This window comes from Lipophrys pholis (assembly GCF_963383615.2).
Source record: "Lipophrys pholis genome assembly, chromosome: 12".
Lineage (NCBI taxonomy): Eukaryota > Metazoa > Chordata > Actinopteri > Blenniiformes > Blenniidae > Lipophrys > Lipophrys pholis.
Window position 1 is genome coordinate 6,336,241 of NC_137641.1, and position 16,489 is coordinate 6,352,729.

The 16,489-nt window shown below is 48.5% G+C and overlaps 2 protein-coding genes across 2 annotated transcripts in view; one reads left to right on the forward strand and one right to left on the reverse strand.

The window, feature by feature from the left end:
• Window positions 1-659: 659 nt before the first annotated feature.
• LOC308118045 (chondroitin sulfate synthase 3-like) lies at window positions 660-6,411 on the reverse strand. The gene is made up of 3 exons (XM_080477257.1): window positions 5,487-6,411; window positions 4,916-5,199; window positions 660-4,436 (listed from the first exon to the last, which is right to left on the reverse strand). Exons 1-3 carry the CDS (start codon window positions 6,016-6,018, stop codon window positions 2,868-2,870), a joined length of 2,385 nt encoding a protein of 794 aa, XP_080333383.1. The 5' UTR covers window positions 6,019-6,411; the 3' UTR covers window positions 660-2,867.
• Window positions 6,412-8,091: 1,680 nt separating this feature from the next.
• megf10 (multiple EGF-like-domains 10) overlaps window positions 8,092-16,489 on the forward strand; it is a 46,798-nt gene continuing 38,400 nt past the window's right edge. The window contains exons 1-2 of the mRNA XM_080476214.1: window positions 8,092-8,176; window positions 15,941-16,081. Of these exons, the coding sequence (XP_080332340.1) occupies window positions 15,963-16,081 (119 nt within the window). The 5' untranslated portion in view covers window positions 8,092-8,176; window positions 15,941-15,962. The remainder of the gene's footprint in view (window positions 8,177-15,940; window positions 16,082-16,489) is intronic.

Sequence of the window (16,489 nt, forward strand, 5' to 3'; positions counted from 1 at the left end):
CGGAAAATCTGCAGCCAAATGTCTTCATCTTCTCCTTTAGTCATTGTGGGTTGATAAAACCGCTATAAAAAAAACAAAACTATATTTTTGTTCTTGCAGCTCGCTACAGCTACAGTCAGCTAGCGCTGGAGAGTGAACTCTCTGATGATCCAATCACAGGGCTAGAATACACTGACATCACGCTAGGCCTTCTAGAAGGCCCTGAGTCGCCAATATCAAAATCTGATTGGTTGAAGCAGCAGCATCACAGACACTTATTTTACACTGCAGACGCCTGCAGAATTGAAAGCGAAGGCCTAAGGCGGATTTCTTTACCCCTGGCAACAGGTGATGGCTGAAATCTGATTGGTTAAAAGCTTTAATATGGAAGTACGCGTCTGGAAGCAGCACAGCCGGCCAGGGAAGAAGCTATGAGAGGAAGCGACAGACCATTTGGAATTATTTAATCAGTATTCATGGACAAAATATAATCAGCATCAGTCTGTGACTGATATTTTTGCTTAGGCCTTCAGAGAAGGCCTTGCAGGCCCCGACGGCCCGCCACTGCTTTTTAAGCACACCTCTTCTTTCAGTTCAGACATATTGTCTGTGGAAGGTCTTTGTCTCGGCAGAATTGATTTGTACATTGTGAGAAGAAAACACACACACAAATAATCAATAAAGGATTTAAAGATTTATCAAAGCATTAAATATTAATACAGCCTTTTTTTTTTTTATTGCTGGCAGACTTTAGCCCTTTATCAGACCATTGAAGTACTCAAACTCATCATTATCAAAAGATACACATTGAAATAAATATATTCAGAAACACAAAATGTGTAAACATAAATGAAAAGACAAAAAACAGGTGTGTATTTCAATACAAATAAAATCTGATGAAAAAGGCCAAACTCACCAAAATCCCACAATTTTCATAATTTATTGATTAAAACTGCTTCTGAAGTTTGCAGATCGTCTGTAAAAGGTTGGACCAGGCTGCTGCTGTCATATCGACAGGCTGTGCAGGAAACGTACTTTAAATAGGACTTCTGAGACACGACGGGTGTTTTACAGGTGTGACTCTGGGGAAATGACAAAAGGCTGTCACGCGTCTGATAAAGGGTTAAAGTCACTGACTGGAACAGATCGATGGAAATCCAGATTACAGCTCACAGAGCTGCACTGCAGCAGAAACGGAAACAACAGAATCAAGCCAATCAGACTGAAGAGCTCGGAGACGAAGTGGAGTGATAACAGGAAGTCATGGTTCCACATATTCAAAAGAAATTACAAAATACATCCCCTGGTTGTGTTCGGTGCATGGCAATAGACAATCTGAACATTTCTGAATCCCAGTGTTTCACTGTGTGACAGAGCTGCTGTTGCACCTGGTCAGGCGACCTGGTCAGTTGACCTGCTCCTGGTCAGGTGACCTGCACCTGGTCAGGTGACCTGGTCCTGGTCAGTTGACCTGCTCCTGGTCAGGTGACCTGCTCCTGGTCAGGTGACCTGGTCCTGGTCAGGTGACCTGGTCCTGGTCAAATCTGGTTTGGTAATAACAAACCTTTGGCTGAAACTGAAGACAGAAGTGTTTGTTTATTTTCTGTAAGCAGCTGGATTATGGAATTGGACGAGAGGAAATCCTGTTTAGTCCTGGAAGCTTTTTGGAGAAGAAGCGCGATCAAAGTTGTGTTCAGGTCTGATTCCTTCACATTCCAGAGTCAACATGAGAGAGACGGTGGAGGAGAGGAAACTCATGAAGTGTGTGTCCTGAAACCTGAACAGCCTCTCTGCCCCCCCCGGTGCTTCTACCTTGACTTGTGTCTCTACTCATTTGCTCTCTGCAGAGGGAAGTTGTTGATTGTCCAGCAGGTCGCTGCCACCGGGGCCGCGAGGACAAACACAAACATGAAAGCACGAAGTTTACCTGATCAGAACTGCAGGTTCTGCTCCTGCGGCCACTTTCACTCGGCAGCTGCACAACATGTGGAGGAAACTGCTCTTCATCGAGTCGACACCCCGGCTTAATCTTCCGTCACGTCGACGCGCCAGCAGCTTCATCAAGTCGACGCACCAGCTTCATCTTCATCACGTCGACGCACCGTTTTCATCTTCATCACGTTGACGCACCGGCTTCCTGATGACTCACTGGAAGAGCAACGAATCATGTGCTCGGGCAGCAAACACTCAATCTAATCAACCAATCAGATTGCTCATGAAGAGTCTGTAGTCCGTGTGTGGCGAGTGTGTAGTTAGTGTGTGTGGTCAGTGTGTGGTGCGTGTGTAGTCAGTGTGTGTAGAGTGTGTGTGGTCAGTGTGTGTAGAGTGTGTAGTCAGTGTGTGTGGTCAGTGTGTGTAGAGTGTGTAGTCAGTGTGTGTAGAGTGTGTAGTCAGTGTGTGTAGAGTGTGTGTAGAGTGTGTAGTCAGTGTGTGGTGCGTGTGTAGTCAGTGTGTGTAGAGTGTGTGTGGTCAGTGTGTGTAGTGTGTGTGGTCAGTGTGTGTAGAGTGTGTAGTCAGTGTGTGGCGCGTGTGTGTGTAGTCAGTGTGTGTGTGTGGAGCGTGGGTGTGGACGTCAGAAAGTGGCGACACAGAAAGGGAGGAGTCCTGAGCGACGGTGTTTCCACCAACACGTCTGTCCAAGAGGAAGGATCCAGACAGGAAGTGACAGCAGTGCATTATGGGTCATACTCAAAGTAAAACCGTCCCCAACACCGACGGGAGGTTCTGGATTCTTCTCGGCTCATTATAGCTTCAGAACATGACTGCGTACCGGATGTCCAGTGAGGTCAGGGCCGTCTGATTGGACGGTACCAGAGACGTGTGGCCGTCGCTTCATTTGGCTTTGATGTGTGTTACAGTCGGTCTGTCGCCGCCGGCGCTGCTCAGCATCAGGAGGAGGTTCGGTTGTAGCCGTTGTCGGCGTGCTTCTCCAGCCACATCTCCGCCAGCTGTATCGTCGACGCAAACGTGGCGGCTCTGGAGCCGACGCACATCCTGTGCTGCTTCTGCTCCAGGCTGGCGTTGCAGAGCACCGGGTGGTGGACGTGCACCATGCCGGGCTCCTGGCTGCGCACCACCTTCAGACCAGCGTTAATGACTTTGGTGAAGAGGTCCACGTCCTCCAGGCCCCAGCCCAGGATCGAGATGTCGAAGCCGCCCGCTCTCACCAAATCGCTCTTGAACATGCAGGTGATCCCAAAGCCGTAGTCCCTCCAGAAGCCGCTCTTGGTGGTTAGAACCAGCTTGTCGCCGGCAGGAGGCTTCTCGCCGTACACGATCTTGGGGTTGTACTGGCTGAAGACGACGGGGAAGTAGGCCTGGCGGCCCTGCGCCGCATTATCTCGGCAGCGCTGCAGTGCGTCTGCGCTGAACTGCAGGTCCACGTCGCAGAAGAAGAGCAAGGAGTCGTTGTGGAGCGGCGAGGAGCCCAGCTCCAGCGCCAGGCCTCGGGAGAAGTTCCCCGTCACGGGGATGACGGCCAGGTCTGCTCGGGGGTACTTCCTGCTGTACTCCTCCAGCAGCTCCACCTGCTTCCTGCTGCCCTCCCCGTCGCCGTCCACCAGGATCACAGACAGCTTCACGTTCTGCTTCGGCACCAAGCAGACCTTCTCAAAGTTCTCCATGAAGCGGACCAAGGTGTCATGGCGGCCGGAGAGCGGGACCAGGATGTTGACCTTCCTCTGGCTCTGCTCCCACAGCTCCCTGGTGGACTCGTAGAACTGGAACGGGGACAGGAACTTCAGAGAGTTGGACAGGAAGGAAATGGACTGGGACTCAGAGTTGATGGCGGCCACCAGCTGGGCCACGTCGATCTCCTCAGCCTCGGCAACGAAGGGTCTGCTGAAGGACTGCTGCAGGTAGGCGTGCCGCCGCACCGGCACCGTGATCTTACGACCTTTGTGTTTCTTGTACAGCAGCAGTAAGTCCAGGATGTACTCCGCCCCGTGCATGGGATCCACTCTGTAGTACCCGTACTGGATCTCCTTGAAGTCGATCACGCGGCCACGAGTCTTGGAGTTCTCGTTGATCATCTCCATGACCTGGAGGATGACGTCGTCCAGCGTGGTGCGCAGCAGGTTCCCCAGGTTCTGCCGGGCCATCTTGTTCACCACGGCAGAGTAAACATGGCGACCGGTCAGGAAGCCCCAGGAGAGGACGTCGTCCCTGTCGTGGGGCCGGTAACGCATGTAGGACGGAGGCGAGCCCAGCTGCTGGTCCTCCCACAGAACTTCGGAGTCGCTCAGGTGGCTCATGGTCAGACCCTCACGGTGCAGAACCACGGTCCGGTGCCGCAGCCGGGAGATCTGGCGGCCCAGCAGGAAGCTGTGCAGCCGGTACTGGTAGGCCGGGTTCTTGTTGGGGTGCAGCGTGATGGCATTCAGGATCTTCCGACTGTGGAGCTCCTCGATGAAACCTTTCCGGTTGTGTTTGTAGTTCTCTGAGAACAGCTGCTGCATCTGGAAGACAACAGGACAACACACACTCTGAAAACAAGACAACAACACACTCCGAACACAAAAAAAACAACAACAAAACACACTCAACACAAAACAACAACACACTCTGAACACACAAAACAACAACAACACACTCCGAACACAAAAAAACAACAACAAAACACACTCAACACAAAACAACAACACACTCTGAACACACAAAACAACAACACACTCAACACAACAACAACACACACTCAACACAACAACACACACTCAACACAACAATACACACTCAACACAAAACAACAACACGCACTCTGAACACAAGAAAACAACAACACACTCTGAACACAAGGCAACAACAACACACTCTGAACACAAGGCAACAACAACACACTCTGAACATGTTATGAGAGGTTCAGATGTTGATATTATGAGTATGAGATGTCGAGAGGATGAGAATAAGATGTTGAGGATGAGATGTTCAGAGGCCTCACCTCATATGACCACACACACTGAGTCCCCCCGAAGCGCCTCACACAGCGGCCGATCTCTACGTCCTCATGGGTGGTGAACATCTCCCTCAGGCAGGTGTTGATGAAGGGGACCATCCTGCGGAGCACCTCCCGGCTGAAGATCATCCCCGGACCCCCCATGCAGTAGTTCTCGCCGGGCTCCAGGGCCAGCCGGCCCAACTCCTGGGCCATGCCCAGGCCCGTCTGGCCCAGGTAGTGAGGCTTGCTGCTGTTCAGGGAGCGCAGGAAGGCCTCCAGCTTTTCACCTGCAACACCACAACCACACCAGTCCTCTGAACATGGAGGTTCCCCTGAACGTTCCTCCTGCACCTGCGACCTGCTTCTGGTATAAAACCAAATGAAGGGGTGAACCCCACCATTCAAATGAGAAAGGGGGGGGGGGGGGGGGAGTTCACCCCTTCATTTGGTTGCTTTGCGTTCAAGCAGCACTTTTGGAACACACACACACACACACACACACACACACACACACACACACACACACACACACACACACACACACACACACACACACACACACACACACACACACCTCTGACGTAGGCGTCGTCGTCTGCCCTCATGAACCACTCGTACTTCTCCAGGTAATGGTCGTGGATGTACTTGAGCATCATGAAAGACTTTTTCTGCGGCGGGTAAGAGTCGTCCACCCCGGGCAAGGAGACCACCGGGAGGGGGACGGGCACTGGGACGGCCCCGGAGCCTGAGCTGGAGTAGAACTCCACCTTCCCCGGTATGGACCGGGCCCAGGTCCGGTGGGCTGCCACGGCCCGGGTTCCTACGTACTTCTTGGCCGTCATGACGCCGACATAGAGGAAATGTCTGGGCGGGCTGAGCGGCGGCCTGGAGCCGTTCCCCGGACCGGGTGGCCCAGCCTCCGGGCCGAACCGCTCACTCCCCGGGGCCGGGCTACGGCCCGGCGGGGGGTCCCGGTACAGGCATCCCGGGGCTCTCTGCCGCTTCCCGTCCAGGACCTGCGGCACCAGGAGCCAGGAGGACGCCGTGAAGCCAAGGAAGAGCCCGAGCAGCAGCGAGGTCCACGGCTTCCGGGCCTTCACCGCCATGCTCCGCGGTCCCCGGGGACTCACCGACCGATCAATGCTGCCGTTGTCTGCGGGGCTGCTGACGTGGATGCAGCGGCATCATGGAGCCCTGAGGACGCGGAAACTTCCACTTCTCCCCCTGTAATAAACGCCCGCGGCGCTTCTGCCGGAGGGCCGGTACCGGTGCGTGTGCCGGTACCGGGCCGGAGGTCCGCTCACTGCTCAGCCGGGCTTCATCCCGGCGGGGGAACCACGGAGCTCAGCGGGCTGCCAACAAGCTGTTCCTCACCCGGGAACTCCTCTACGATCCTCCGGTAACACCGGGAGCCAGCTGGTAGCCAGCCGGTCACCGGGGGGTTTATCCTGCTCCGGACCCACCGGGGGGGTTACCGGGGTCAGGCTGTGTTCCTGACCCGCTCTGAGAACATCTGTCCCGACTGCAGTGTCCGCGAGCTCCCGCTGATTCACCTCAATTCCTCTGTAAACCGGAAACTCCTCTGTAAACCGGAAACACGTCTCTTCTTTCAGTATAAGAGCCCGGCCTTCTTTCCGTCACTTTCACTGAAGTTCAACTCACAGATATAATTAAACTCCTTTTTTTTTTTATTAAATATAAATGAATAAATTGTGGAAATGTAATGTTCGAATTTAATTTAAGACAATTTCTTTCATTTCAGATGCTCGAAGGTGTTCCACAAATACAGCTGCTTTTATTTGAGAAGGTTTTCTGTTTTCTGTATGATTGTTTAATGTAAACAAAAATTACCAAAACAAACAAACAAAGCAAAATAAAACAGATAAACAAAGAAAAACTAAAGTAAATACTTTTTCTTATTGACCCTAAAACGTGTGGAAAAATAATTCAGGGTTGAAACTTTAATCTGGTTTGAAAAAACAAACATTTAAAAAAAAAGTCTGAATTCCAAAACCATTTGATGTTCTGATGGAAAATTATTTGATAAAGTCTCACTTATTTTTTTAAATAAAGATTATCAGAAAAACTATCTTAAAATAAAGATCACATTATTTATTTTACTCTGACAATATTCTGACACGCTTAAAACCTTTTTATTTTTGTTGTAATTTCTAATTTTCAAGTCATAAATATAAAAACTTTTAAAACTTTGAATCTGACTTTCATCCGCCCTCACAGCTGAACGGTTCGTCTGCAGGTTGAATGAACCTACAAGCAGTCTTCACAGTTTGTTCTCAGTTCCACAAACATGCAGCAGCTCTGCCAATAGCACAACAACGTGTTTCAGTCTTCAGATCAAGTCTGTTGCTCGTTTCACACAGAAAGAGGCAGAGAGCTGCGGCTTCTTTATCACAGGAGATCATGTACCTTCACAGTTTCACCTGCAGGGGGCAGAAGAGTCAATGCTCATAAAATCAGCTTCAGGGCGAAAATATACTCTGTCTTTCAGTTTTTGGACTTAAACATGCAAAACTAACATTACATATAAATAGTTATATTTACATATCGATAGAACCTGTTAATAAACGTTGTTTCAGTCATTGGAGAAATCATTCACATGAGACTGAAGCTGTAAAAAGTTCCTTAATTAAAGTGCATTCAGCCGTTTATGAACAACGTCCCCTCCTCACATATATTATAACATCATGATCAATGCCACTGTGAACATCAGTTTTCATTCTAATGTCAGTTAGTTTGAAAAATCACACCACATCAAAACTCTCACAAGAGCAATAAACAACGAGTGTTGGAAACGTGGTGAGAAATGTTTCCTTTCAAAAACACTTGAAACTACAAATCGTGAGATCTGTGTGAATATAGTCGTTTTTAAAGTGATGCTTCTAGTTCTCACATAGACCAGAGGTTCACAGTGTGCGAAGGGTTAAGTGTGTGTGTGTGTGTGTGTGTGTGTGTGTGTGTGTGTGTGTGTGTGTGTGTGTGTGTGTGTGTGTGTGTGTGTGTGTGTGTGTGTGTGTGTGTGTGTGTGCGTGTGAGAGAGAGAGAGCTGCAGGCTGTGATTGGTGCTCAGGCTCCACACAGCAGTGTGTGTGTGTGTGTGTGTGTGCGTGCGTGTGTGTGTGTGTGTTTTCAGGAGACTCCAGCCTCTTTCTTCACTCAGCAGTAGTTGAAGCTGTAGACTAATTTCTGGCAGCAGCAGCTTGGATCCATGAGTCTGGACACAATTTCTCTTCAGCATTACACAAGGTGAGTCTGTCCCATAACACTGTAATTACACTATAATTGCACTGTATTTACTGCGTATTTACAGTGTATTTACTGTGTATTTACTGTGTATTTACTGCATCCATGAGGCTGGACGCAGCCTCTCCACAGCACTACACTGAAATGTTTGGAAATGGACAGTTATGTTCCTTTCAATAAACACACTCATATAGTCTGACAGAGACTAAATATTTACTGTAAAATCTGCTGAAAGTATTTTGAAGCTGATGTTTTCTCACTGAGTTTTATTGAAGTGGACATTACAATAAAAACTGACGTTGCGTTTACAGCGGGATGAAACACGGTGTTATAATTTCAGCTGGAATCCTGATTCGTTTAAACCAAAGTGTTGTTTGTTTGCTGATCCTTTCAAACTGTTTAATCATGTACTCTGTAAATATCATCAGTCAGTTTAGAACCAGGATGAAAACCAGCGTCTCCCAAAGACAAAGCCTTGTTTTCACGTGACTTACAGGGTTTGTGTGTCAGTAGATTTGTGTTTCTCACATTTTTAGGATTAGTCCATCATTACGCTGATGGTTTGAGGGATAGTTTGTCAAAGAAAGCAGATCACCAGTATGAAGTGTATGTTGCTATGAAGAGTACCAAAGAAAAGCAACCACCTCAATAATCAGCTCCATGTTCTAAGCTCCGAAAAAAAAGACTGAGAGCGACTCGATATAGTCACCTGCCTGACGGGGAGTAATGGAAGCTTCATTTGGCTTTGCATTGATATAATAAAATATGTGTTTGTTGAGAAAGTGAGCAGCTGAAGGTGTGAGACCACTCCGATCAGACGCTTCTGGATTCCCACGTTGTTTATCTCACATCCGCAGCAGCAGCTTTTCCTCTGCGAGCTTTGCTGAAAGAAAAGTGATGGAGCCCGAATGAGAATCTCACAGCTCATGACCTGAACTCCTGCTTCCTGGGAGCAAAGCTTGGAGAACTTGTGCGTCCACCACTAAAGACCGAGTGCAGGCGGCTCCTCGCCACAGAGGGCGTTCAGCTGTTATTTTGGGACGGAACATGTTGGCCACAGTTTTGTGGGAATAGAAGTGGGTGCAGTCGTTCTTCCAGCTTCCAGCGTCTGAGTGAAAAACCTTGGTGAGGAGAGATTTCCTGGCAGGGAGGATTCTGAACGATGGCAGGAAACAGGAGGATTCTGAACGATGGCAGGAAACAGGGAGGATTCTGAACGATGGCAGGAAACAGGAGGATTCTGAACGATGGCAGGAAGCAGGAGGATTCTGAACGATGGCAGGAAGCAGGGAGGATTCTGAACGATGGCAGGAAGCAGGGAGGATTCTGAACGATGGCAGGAAGCAGGGAGGATTCTGAACGATGGCAGGAAGCAGGGAGGATTCTGAACGATGGCAGGAAGCAGGGAGGATTCTGAACGATGGCAGGAAGCAGGGAGGATTCTGAACGATGGCAGGAAACAGGGAGGATTCTGAACGATGGCAGGAAGCAGGGAGGATTCTGAAAGATGGCAGGAAGCAGGGAGGATTCTGAACGATGGCAGGAAGCAGGGAGGATTCTGAACGATGGCAGGAAGCAGGGAGGATTCTGAACGATGGCAGGAAGCAGGGAGGATTCTGAATGATGGCAGGAAGCAGGGAGGATTCTGAACGATGGCAGGAAACAGGAGGATTCTGAACGATGGCAGGAAGCAGGGAGGATTCTGAACGATGGCAGGAAACAGGGAGGATTCTGAACCATGGCAGGAAGCAGGGAGGATTCTGAACGATGGCAGGAAGCAGGGAGGATTCTGAACGATGGCAGGAAGCAGGGAGGATTCTGAACGATGGCAGGAAACAGGAGGATTCTGAACGATGGCAGGAAGCAGGGAGGATTCTGAACGATGGCAGGAAACAGGGAGGATTCTGAACGATGGCAGGAAACAGGGAGGATTCTGAACGATGGCCGGAAACAGGGAGGATTCTGAACGATGGCAGGAAACAGGAGGATTCTGAATGATGGCAGGAAGCAGGGAGGATTCTGAACGATGGCAGGAAACAGGAAGGATTCTGAACGATGGCAGGAAGCAGGGAGGATTCTGAACGATGGCCGGAAACAGGGAGGATTCTGAACGATGGCAGGAAACAGGGAGGATTCTGAACGATGGCCGGAAACAGGGAGGATTCTGAACGATGGCAGGAAACAGGAGGATTCTGAACGATGGCAGGAAGCAGGGAGGATTCTGAACGATGGCAGGAAACAGGAAGATTCTAAATGATGGCAGGAAACAGGGAGAAACGACTGAGATGTACAGAAATCCTCGTGGGTTCCCAGTTCTCAGCCATAATCTTCTTTTTCAACACTGTGAATGAATCTAGTGTAATCAGCCCTATATGCAGTTCATCAACCAGACTTTCACTTTTTATTCACTTGCAGGCTTTGGGGTTTTTTTCTCAGCATGCTGAGTTTTTTCTGAAGTTTTGTAGGATTATTCTTGCTGTTGTGATATACATTGTTACTACTGGGCTTCTGTAGAAATCTTCGCTGCCTGGTTGAATCGTGAGAAGCAGAGCTGTTGTTAGCGGTCGCTCTGCTCCCTTTCTGTTTAAATGCAATGAAAACATGCAGCACCTGTTGGAGAGTCGCCGAGGAACGACAGGGAAAGAGGCTGAGAGGCTTTACAAGGAGCAGCACCTGTCAGAACACACACACACACACACACACACACACACACACACACACACACACACACACACACACACACACACACACACACACACACACACACACACACACACACACACACACACACACACACACACACACACACACACACACACACTTCTCCAGACAACCAACTGCAAGAGTACTTTAACAGCAGTGTGCAACCTGCTGCCACATGTGACTCTACATCTCATCTGGAGTGACTCTAGTGACTATACTGACTCTGTAGTGACTATATAGTGACTCTGTAGTGAATCTTGTGACTATACTGACTCTGTAGTGACTCTGTAGTGACTCCGTAGTGACTCTATTGTGGCTCTGTAGTGACAATAATGACTCTGTAGTGACTATAGTGACTCTGTAGTGACTCTATAGTGACTCTATAATGACTATGATGACTCTGTAGTGACTCCATAATGACTCTGTAGTGACTCTATAGTGACTTATAGAGACTCTATAATGACTCTATTGTGACTCTATTGACTCTATAATGACTCTATTGTGACTCTAATGACTCTATAATGACTCTATAGTGACTCTAATGACTCTATAGTGACTTATTATGACTCTGTAGTGACTCTGTAGTGACTCAGGATTGATTGTAGAGTTCATGTGATGAAGAGCGAGCGGCAGCTGCCAGAGAGAAACACTCACAGCAACAATTTGACTCTGTTTGCGTAGGATTTGCAGATTAAAATCATTCATTCATTCATTCATGCTCCACGTATCCTGAGTAAACGTCACAGACTTTGTTTGTTCGTGTGTTCAAAGTGTTAAAAAGTGTCCAGCAAGACACACACTGACAGCTCCAGGTCTGCCAGGACTCAACACTGCCCCCGAAGGCCATCGCTGGTTCATTTGGTCAACATTTGGTCTGTGTCTGTTAGCTTCCAGGGCAGAAACACAGACGTACTGAACACAGAGTACAGACAGAAACACAGACGTACTGAACACAGAGTACAGACAGAAACACAGACGTACTGAACACAGAGTACAGACAGAAACAGATGGAACACAACATATAAAAGAGGTAATGAGAGCGGGTCGTCAGATTGTGGCGAGCTGCAGTGAAAGCCGTGAGAGCGACTTCAAACCAGGAATAAGACAAAGTCTTACCCTCTGAAGAGAATCTCCGCGGCAACGATTCAAGAACCCAGAAGTTCTGGAAGCTTCCAACGGAGGTTAACAGTTTAACAGCTGAGTTCCCCAGTGAAAGTCTTATTTCACAGTGCAGGAGACTCACAGCTGACTGGCACACACACACACACACACACACACACACACACACACACACACACACACACACACACACACACACACACACACACACACACACACACACACACACACAGAGAGAGAGAGAGAGAGAGAGAGAGAGAGAGAGAGAGAGAGAGAGAGAGAGAGAGAGAGAGAGAGAGAGAGAGAGAGAAGATGTGACAGATGTTTTGTTGTAAACAATTGAGAGACATTTCAACCAGTTGAGGCTGTCGTCACTCGACATGTTGGACTATTTTGTCTTGCAGCTGCTGAAGGTTCTCCTGCGAAGACTTCCTGTCTCTGCCTGCCCTCTTCTATTGGGTTTTGTTGTTGTGTCGTATTGTGTTGAGTTGTGTGCGTGTGTGTGTGTGGGGGGGGGGGGGGGGGGGGTCATTCTGGGACACCCCGGCCCGTCGGGGTCAACACCCTGCTGTCAGACACATCTTCTGTAATCGGTCTGCACTTTGTCAGGCTCCCTCAGCGTCCAGCTCTCAGGCCTCTTCAGGAGCTTCAGCTGTTGTTTTCTCTCACAACCATCCAGTTACGATGGGAAAGTACCATCATCTCACCACCACCATGATTACACACTGACCATCCTGAACCACGCTCCTGGTGACTCACTCTGCTGTCGGCACAGTGAAAGTTTTTATTCAGACTCGTTGACTCGTCTAACTCACGACAAAGCTCAGGAACAGTTAAAAATATAAACATTTATTGTTCAGCGTTTCAAACCTTCTCCCCAAATGTGAAGTCTTTAGTCACAGTCTCCAGGGACGTGTCGGATTTCAAAAGTATTTACTGCCTGCAGGACTCTGGAGGGTAGCATTTAGCATTAGGATTGTCCCTGCAGGACTCTGGAGGTTAGCATTTAGCATGAGCGTTGTCCCTGCAGGACTCTGGAGGGTAGCATTTAGCATTAGCATTGTCCCCGAAGGGCTCTGGGTTTAAGCATTAGCATTGTCCCTGCAGGACTCTGGAGGGTAGCATTTAGCATTAGCATTGTCCCCGAAGGGCTCTGGGTTTAAGCATTAGCATTGTCCCTGCAGGACTCTGGAGGATAGCATTTAGCATTTAGTTTCAATCAGGGAAGTGAAGCAGATCTCTGAGCTCGTTGTGGTGACGAGCTGAGTTATTGAGTTATTTCCTCCAACGAGCCTGAGCCAGATAGCAGCTAACAGCAATGTGGTTGCAAGTTAAACTTGCTTCATATGATTGCAGGTTAAAGTTGCTTCATGTGGGTGGAGCAAGTCGAAGCTGCTTCATGCGGGTGGAGCGGTTTAAAGTTGCTTCATGCGGGTGGAGCAGGTAAAAGTCATTAAACTCTCGACACACTTTTTGACCTCACACACGCATCTACCTGGTGGGCAGGGCCCGAGAGCATGAGGACTCATCTGATTGCTCAGAAATGACGTGCAGAGACTCAGTGTTCAGACCAGACACGTGACAATGTTCCTGTAATGAGATGCTGAGGCTTCAGCCACATTCAGATTGTTTTTCAGACACATTCAGATTGTTTCAGCGCTCCATGGGTGGGGACAAACAACCGTGTCCTGGCAGCAGTGTGACATTTAAAACAGAAAAACTGTGCAGCAAGTGAAAATACTGTTGAGCCTTATTTTAGCTTCAAGTTCTTCCTGAAATGAAGAAAACCACCAGATCCTGGTTGTCAGTGTGTCTGGTTCTGGAAGGACTTCAGTCAGGACCTGGTGGAAGTGATGGAGGTGATGGGGCTGATGGAGGTGATGGAGCTGTGCTGCCCAGTCTGATGGGCTGCAGCAGGACTTTTGTCTGCAGGTCCTCCACCCAAACAGTGTGGCTTGTTTGTGCAGCAGTACAGTTAGAGGGGGAGGTTTCACCGCCGCCGGCTGCAGCCACGTCATCTCTCGCTCTTGGCGGCTGCATCCACGTCGTCTCTCGCCGCCACCGGCTGCAGCGAGATCGTCTCCGGCTCGGCTCAGTGAAACGACGACTGTGCAGCTCCATAAAGTGTCTGCAGACACAAACTGCACATCTCAGGTTTCCTCCACAAAACAAGATTTTCACTGGAGGCCAATCAGAAGAGCTGCTAATCTTTGACTTCACAGCCTGACTGACCTCACAGCGTTCTGCTCGTCCTCCATCACCAGCAGACTCCTCCGTCACCAGCAGCTGGAGCAGTAAAGAGCCTCCAGCTGTTGCCACCGTTCAGGAAGACGACTAGACGTACTTCCTGTGACAGTAAAACCCTCAGATTACTTCATGCTTGATACTGGGATTACGTTTTACCACCTTTATAGTTCAGAAGTGTCTGTAGCACCACTTCAGACCACTGCTCCATTACTACTACTACTACTACTGCTATTACTACTTCTCCTGCTACTACTTCTACTACTACTACTTCTACATGTTTTTTGACATTTTATTCATAGTTTGACATCATGTCCTTTATTAATACTTTATGTTCTCTTTAATTGAAGTTATAATTATAATGGTGTTTATAAATTTAATTTGATAATAATAATAATATAATTTGAGTAATATATAATAATATAATAATACTCAAATAATAATTTGAGTTTCATCAGTCCCAGCCCTTCAGCCTCGCAGCAGGTTGCGAGTTGAGCGCCAGGTGATTCAGCTGCTGAAAGTCCTTTTCTTTTTCTGGTTTTAATCCTGGAGATTTTACCAAGTGGAGACTTTGGAAAACATTCAGTCTTTCTGCAAAATTGAAGTGTAAATAAAATGAAAATGTTTGTTTCCGTATGATTTAAGGAAATCTTCATGGAGTTGTGTTCAGTCCGTTTACCATTTCCACAGGGCCAACTGGCAACGCCATAGTGCCATCGGGCAATGCCACAGGGCCAACAGGCAATGTCACAGGGCCAATGGGCAATGCCACAGGGCAACACCACGGGGCAATGCCACAGGGCCAATGGGCAACGGGCAACGCCAATGGGGCAACACTACAGGGCCAATAGGCAATGTCACAGGGCCAATGGGCAATGTCACAGGGCAACACCACAGGACACCACAGGGCCAACAGGCAACGCCACGGGGCAAAGCCACAGGGCAGCTCCACGGGCAACGCTACAGGGCCAACTGGCAATGCCACAGGGGCAACACCACAGGGCCAACAGGCAACGCCACAGTCTGGCTGAAAATATGCTCAGATGGACCTTGAAGTTTCCTAGTTGACCGGGAAGTTTCCAGGTTGAACTTGTAGTTTCCTTAGTGCCGACAACAGGAGACACGTTGTGCATCAAACTCTGCAGCTTCTTTCTTCTCCAGCTGCAGCTTTTTGACTTTGTCATTTCAGGTTCTTTGCTCACGTCTGTTGACTTTGTGCTTCTCATAAATTGCTCGTCTTCATGGTAACAGAACTCGTATCTGAACGTCGTTAGCTGCTGTCTGTCAGGACTGAAAAGATTCTAATCATTGTCCTGGACTTTAGTGTCTGTTGTCTGCAGGTGGAGGTAATGTTGAAACTGAATGATTGTCGTCCTGATCGACACCAATCATTCAGGAATAGTTGCTCTGTCTGGAGACGCTTTGCCGTGGTGAGCAGACAGATCAGTGTAGGAGTTAATCCGGTTGATTATACGGCTCAGATCAAACATTTACGTTGCTGAAGTGCCGAACTGAAGGTCTGAGTCAGAGTGTATTTAGTGGTGGAGAGTTGCTGTGCTGGTCTCCTCCAGCTCCACAGCAACACATGAGCACATGAACACACAGTAAGAGATGTGAGAAATCTCAGGTCTGCTGGGTCAGATCCACCTTGTTGATCTTCTGTTGAACTCTTCAGGTCACTCGTGTGTTTCCTCTCCACAGATCAGAGGAGCAGCTCTGAGCGATGGCTTCAATGTGGCGCCACCTGTCCACAGTCCTCCTGACGGTGGCGCTCTGCTTCCTGCCTCACATGGCTTCCTGCCTGAACCTGGAGGATCCCAACGTCTGCAGCCACTGGGAGAGGTGAGCCTGCCCTGATCAATACGGTCGCTCTTATCAATACTGATGAACACTGATGATTAATAGTGATCAATAGGTGATCAATAGATAATCAATAGGTGCTCAATAGTGGTCAATAGTGATCGATAGGTGCCTAATAGTGGTCAATAGTGATCAATAGTGATCAATAGGTGGTCAACAGTGGTCAATAGTGATCAATAGGTGCCCAATAGTGGTCAATATTGATCAATAGTGATCAATAGGTGATCAATAGGTGGTCAATAGTGATCAATAGGTGGTCAATAGTGATCAATAGGTGGTCAATAGTGGTCAATAGTGATCAATAGGTGGTCAACAGTGGTCAATAGTGATCAATAGGTGGTCAATAGTGGTCAATAGATGATCAATAGTGATCAATAGATGATCAATAGT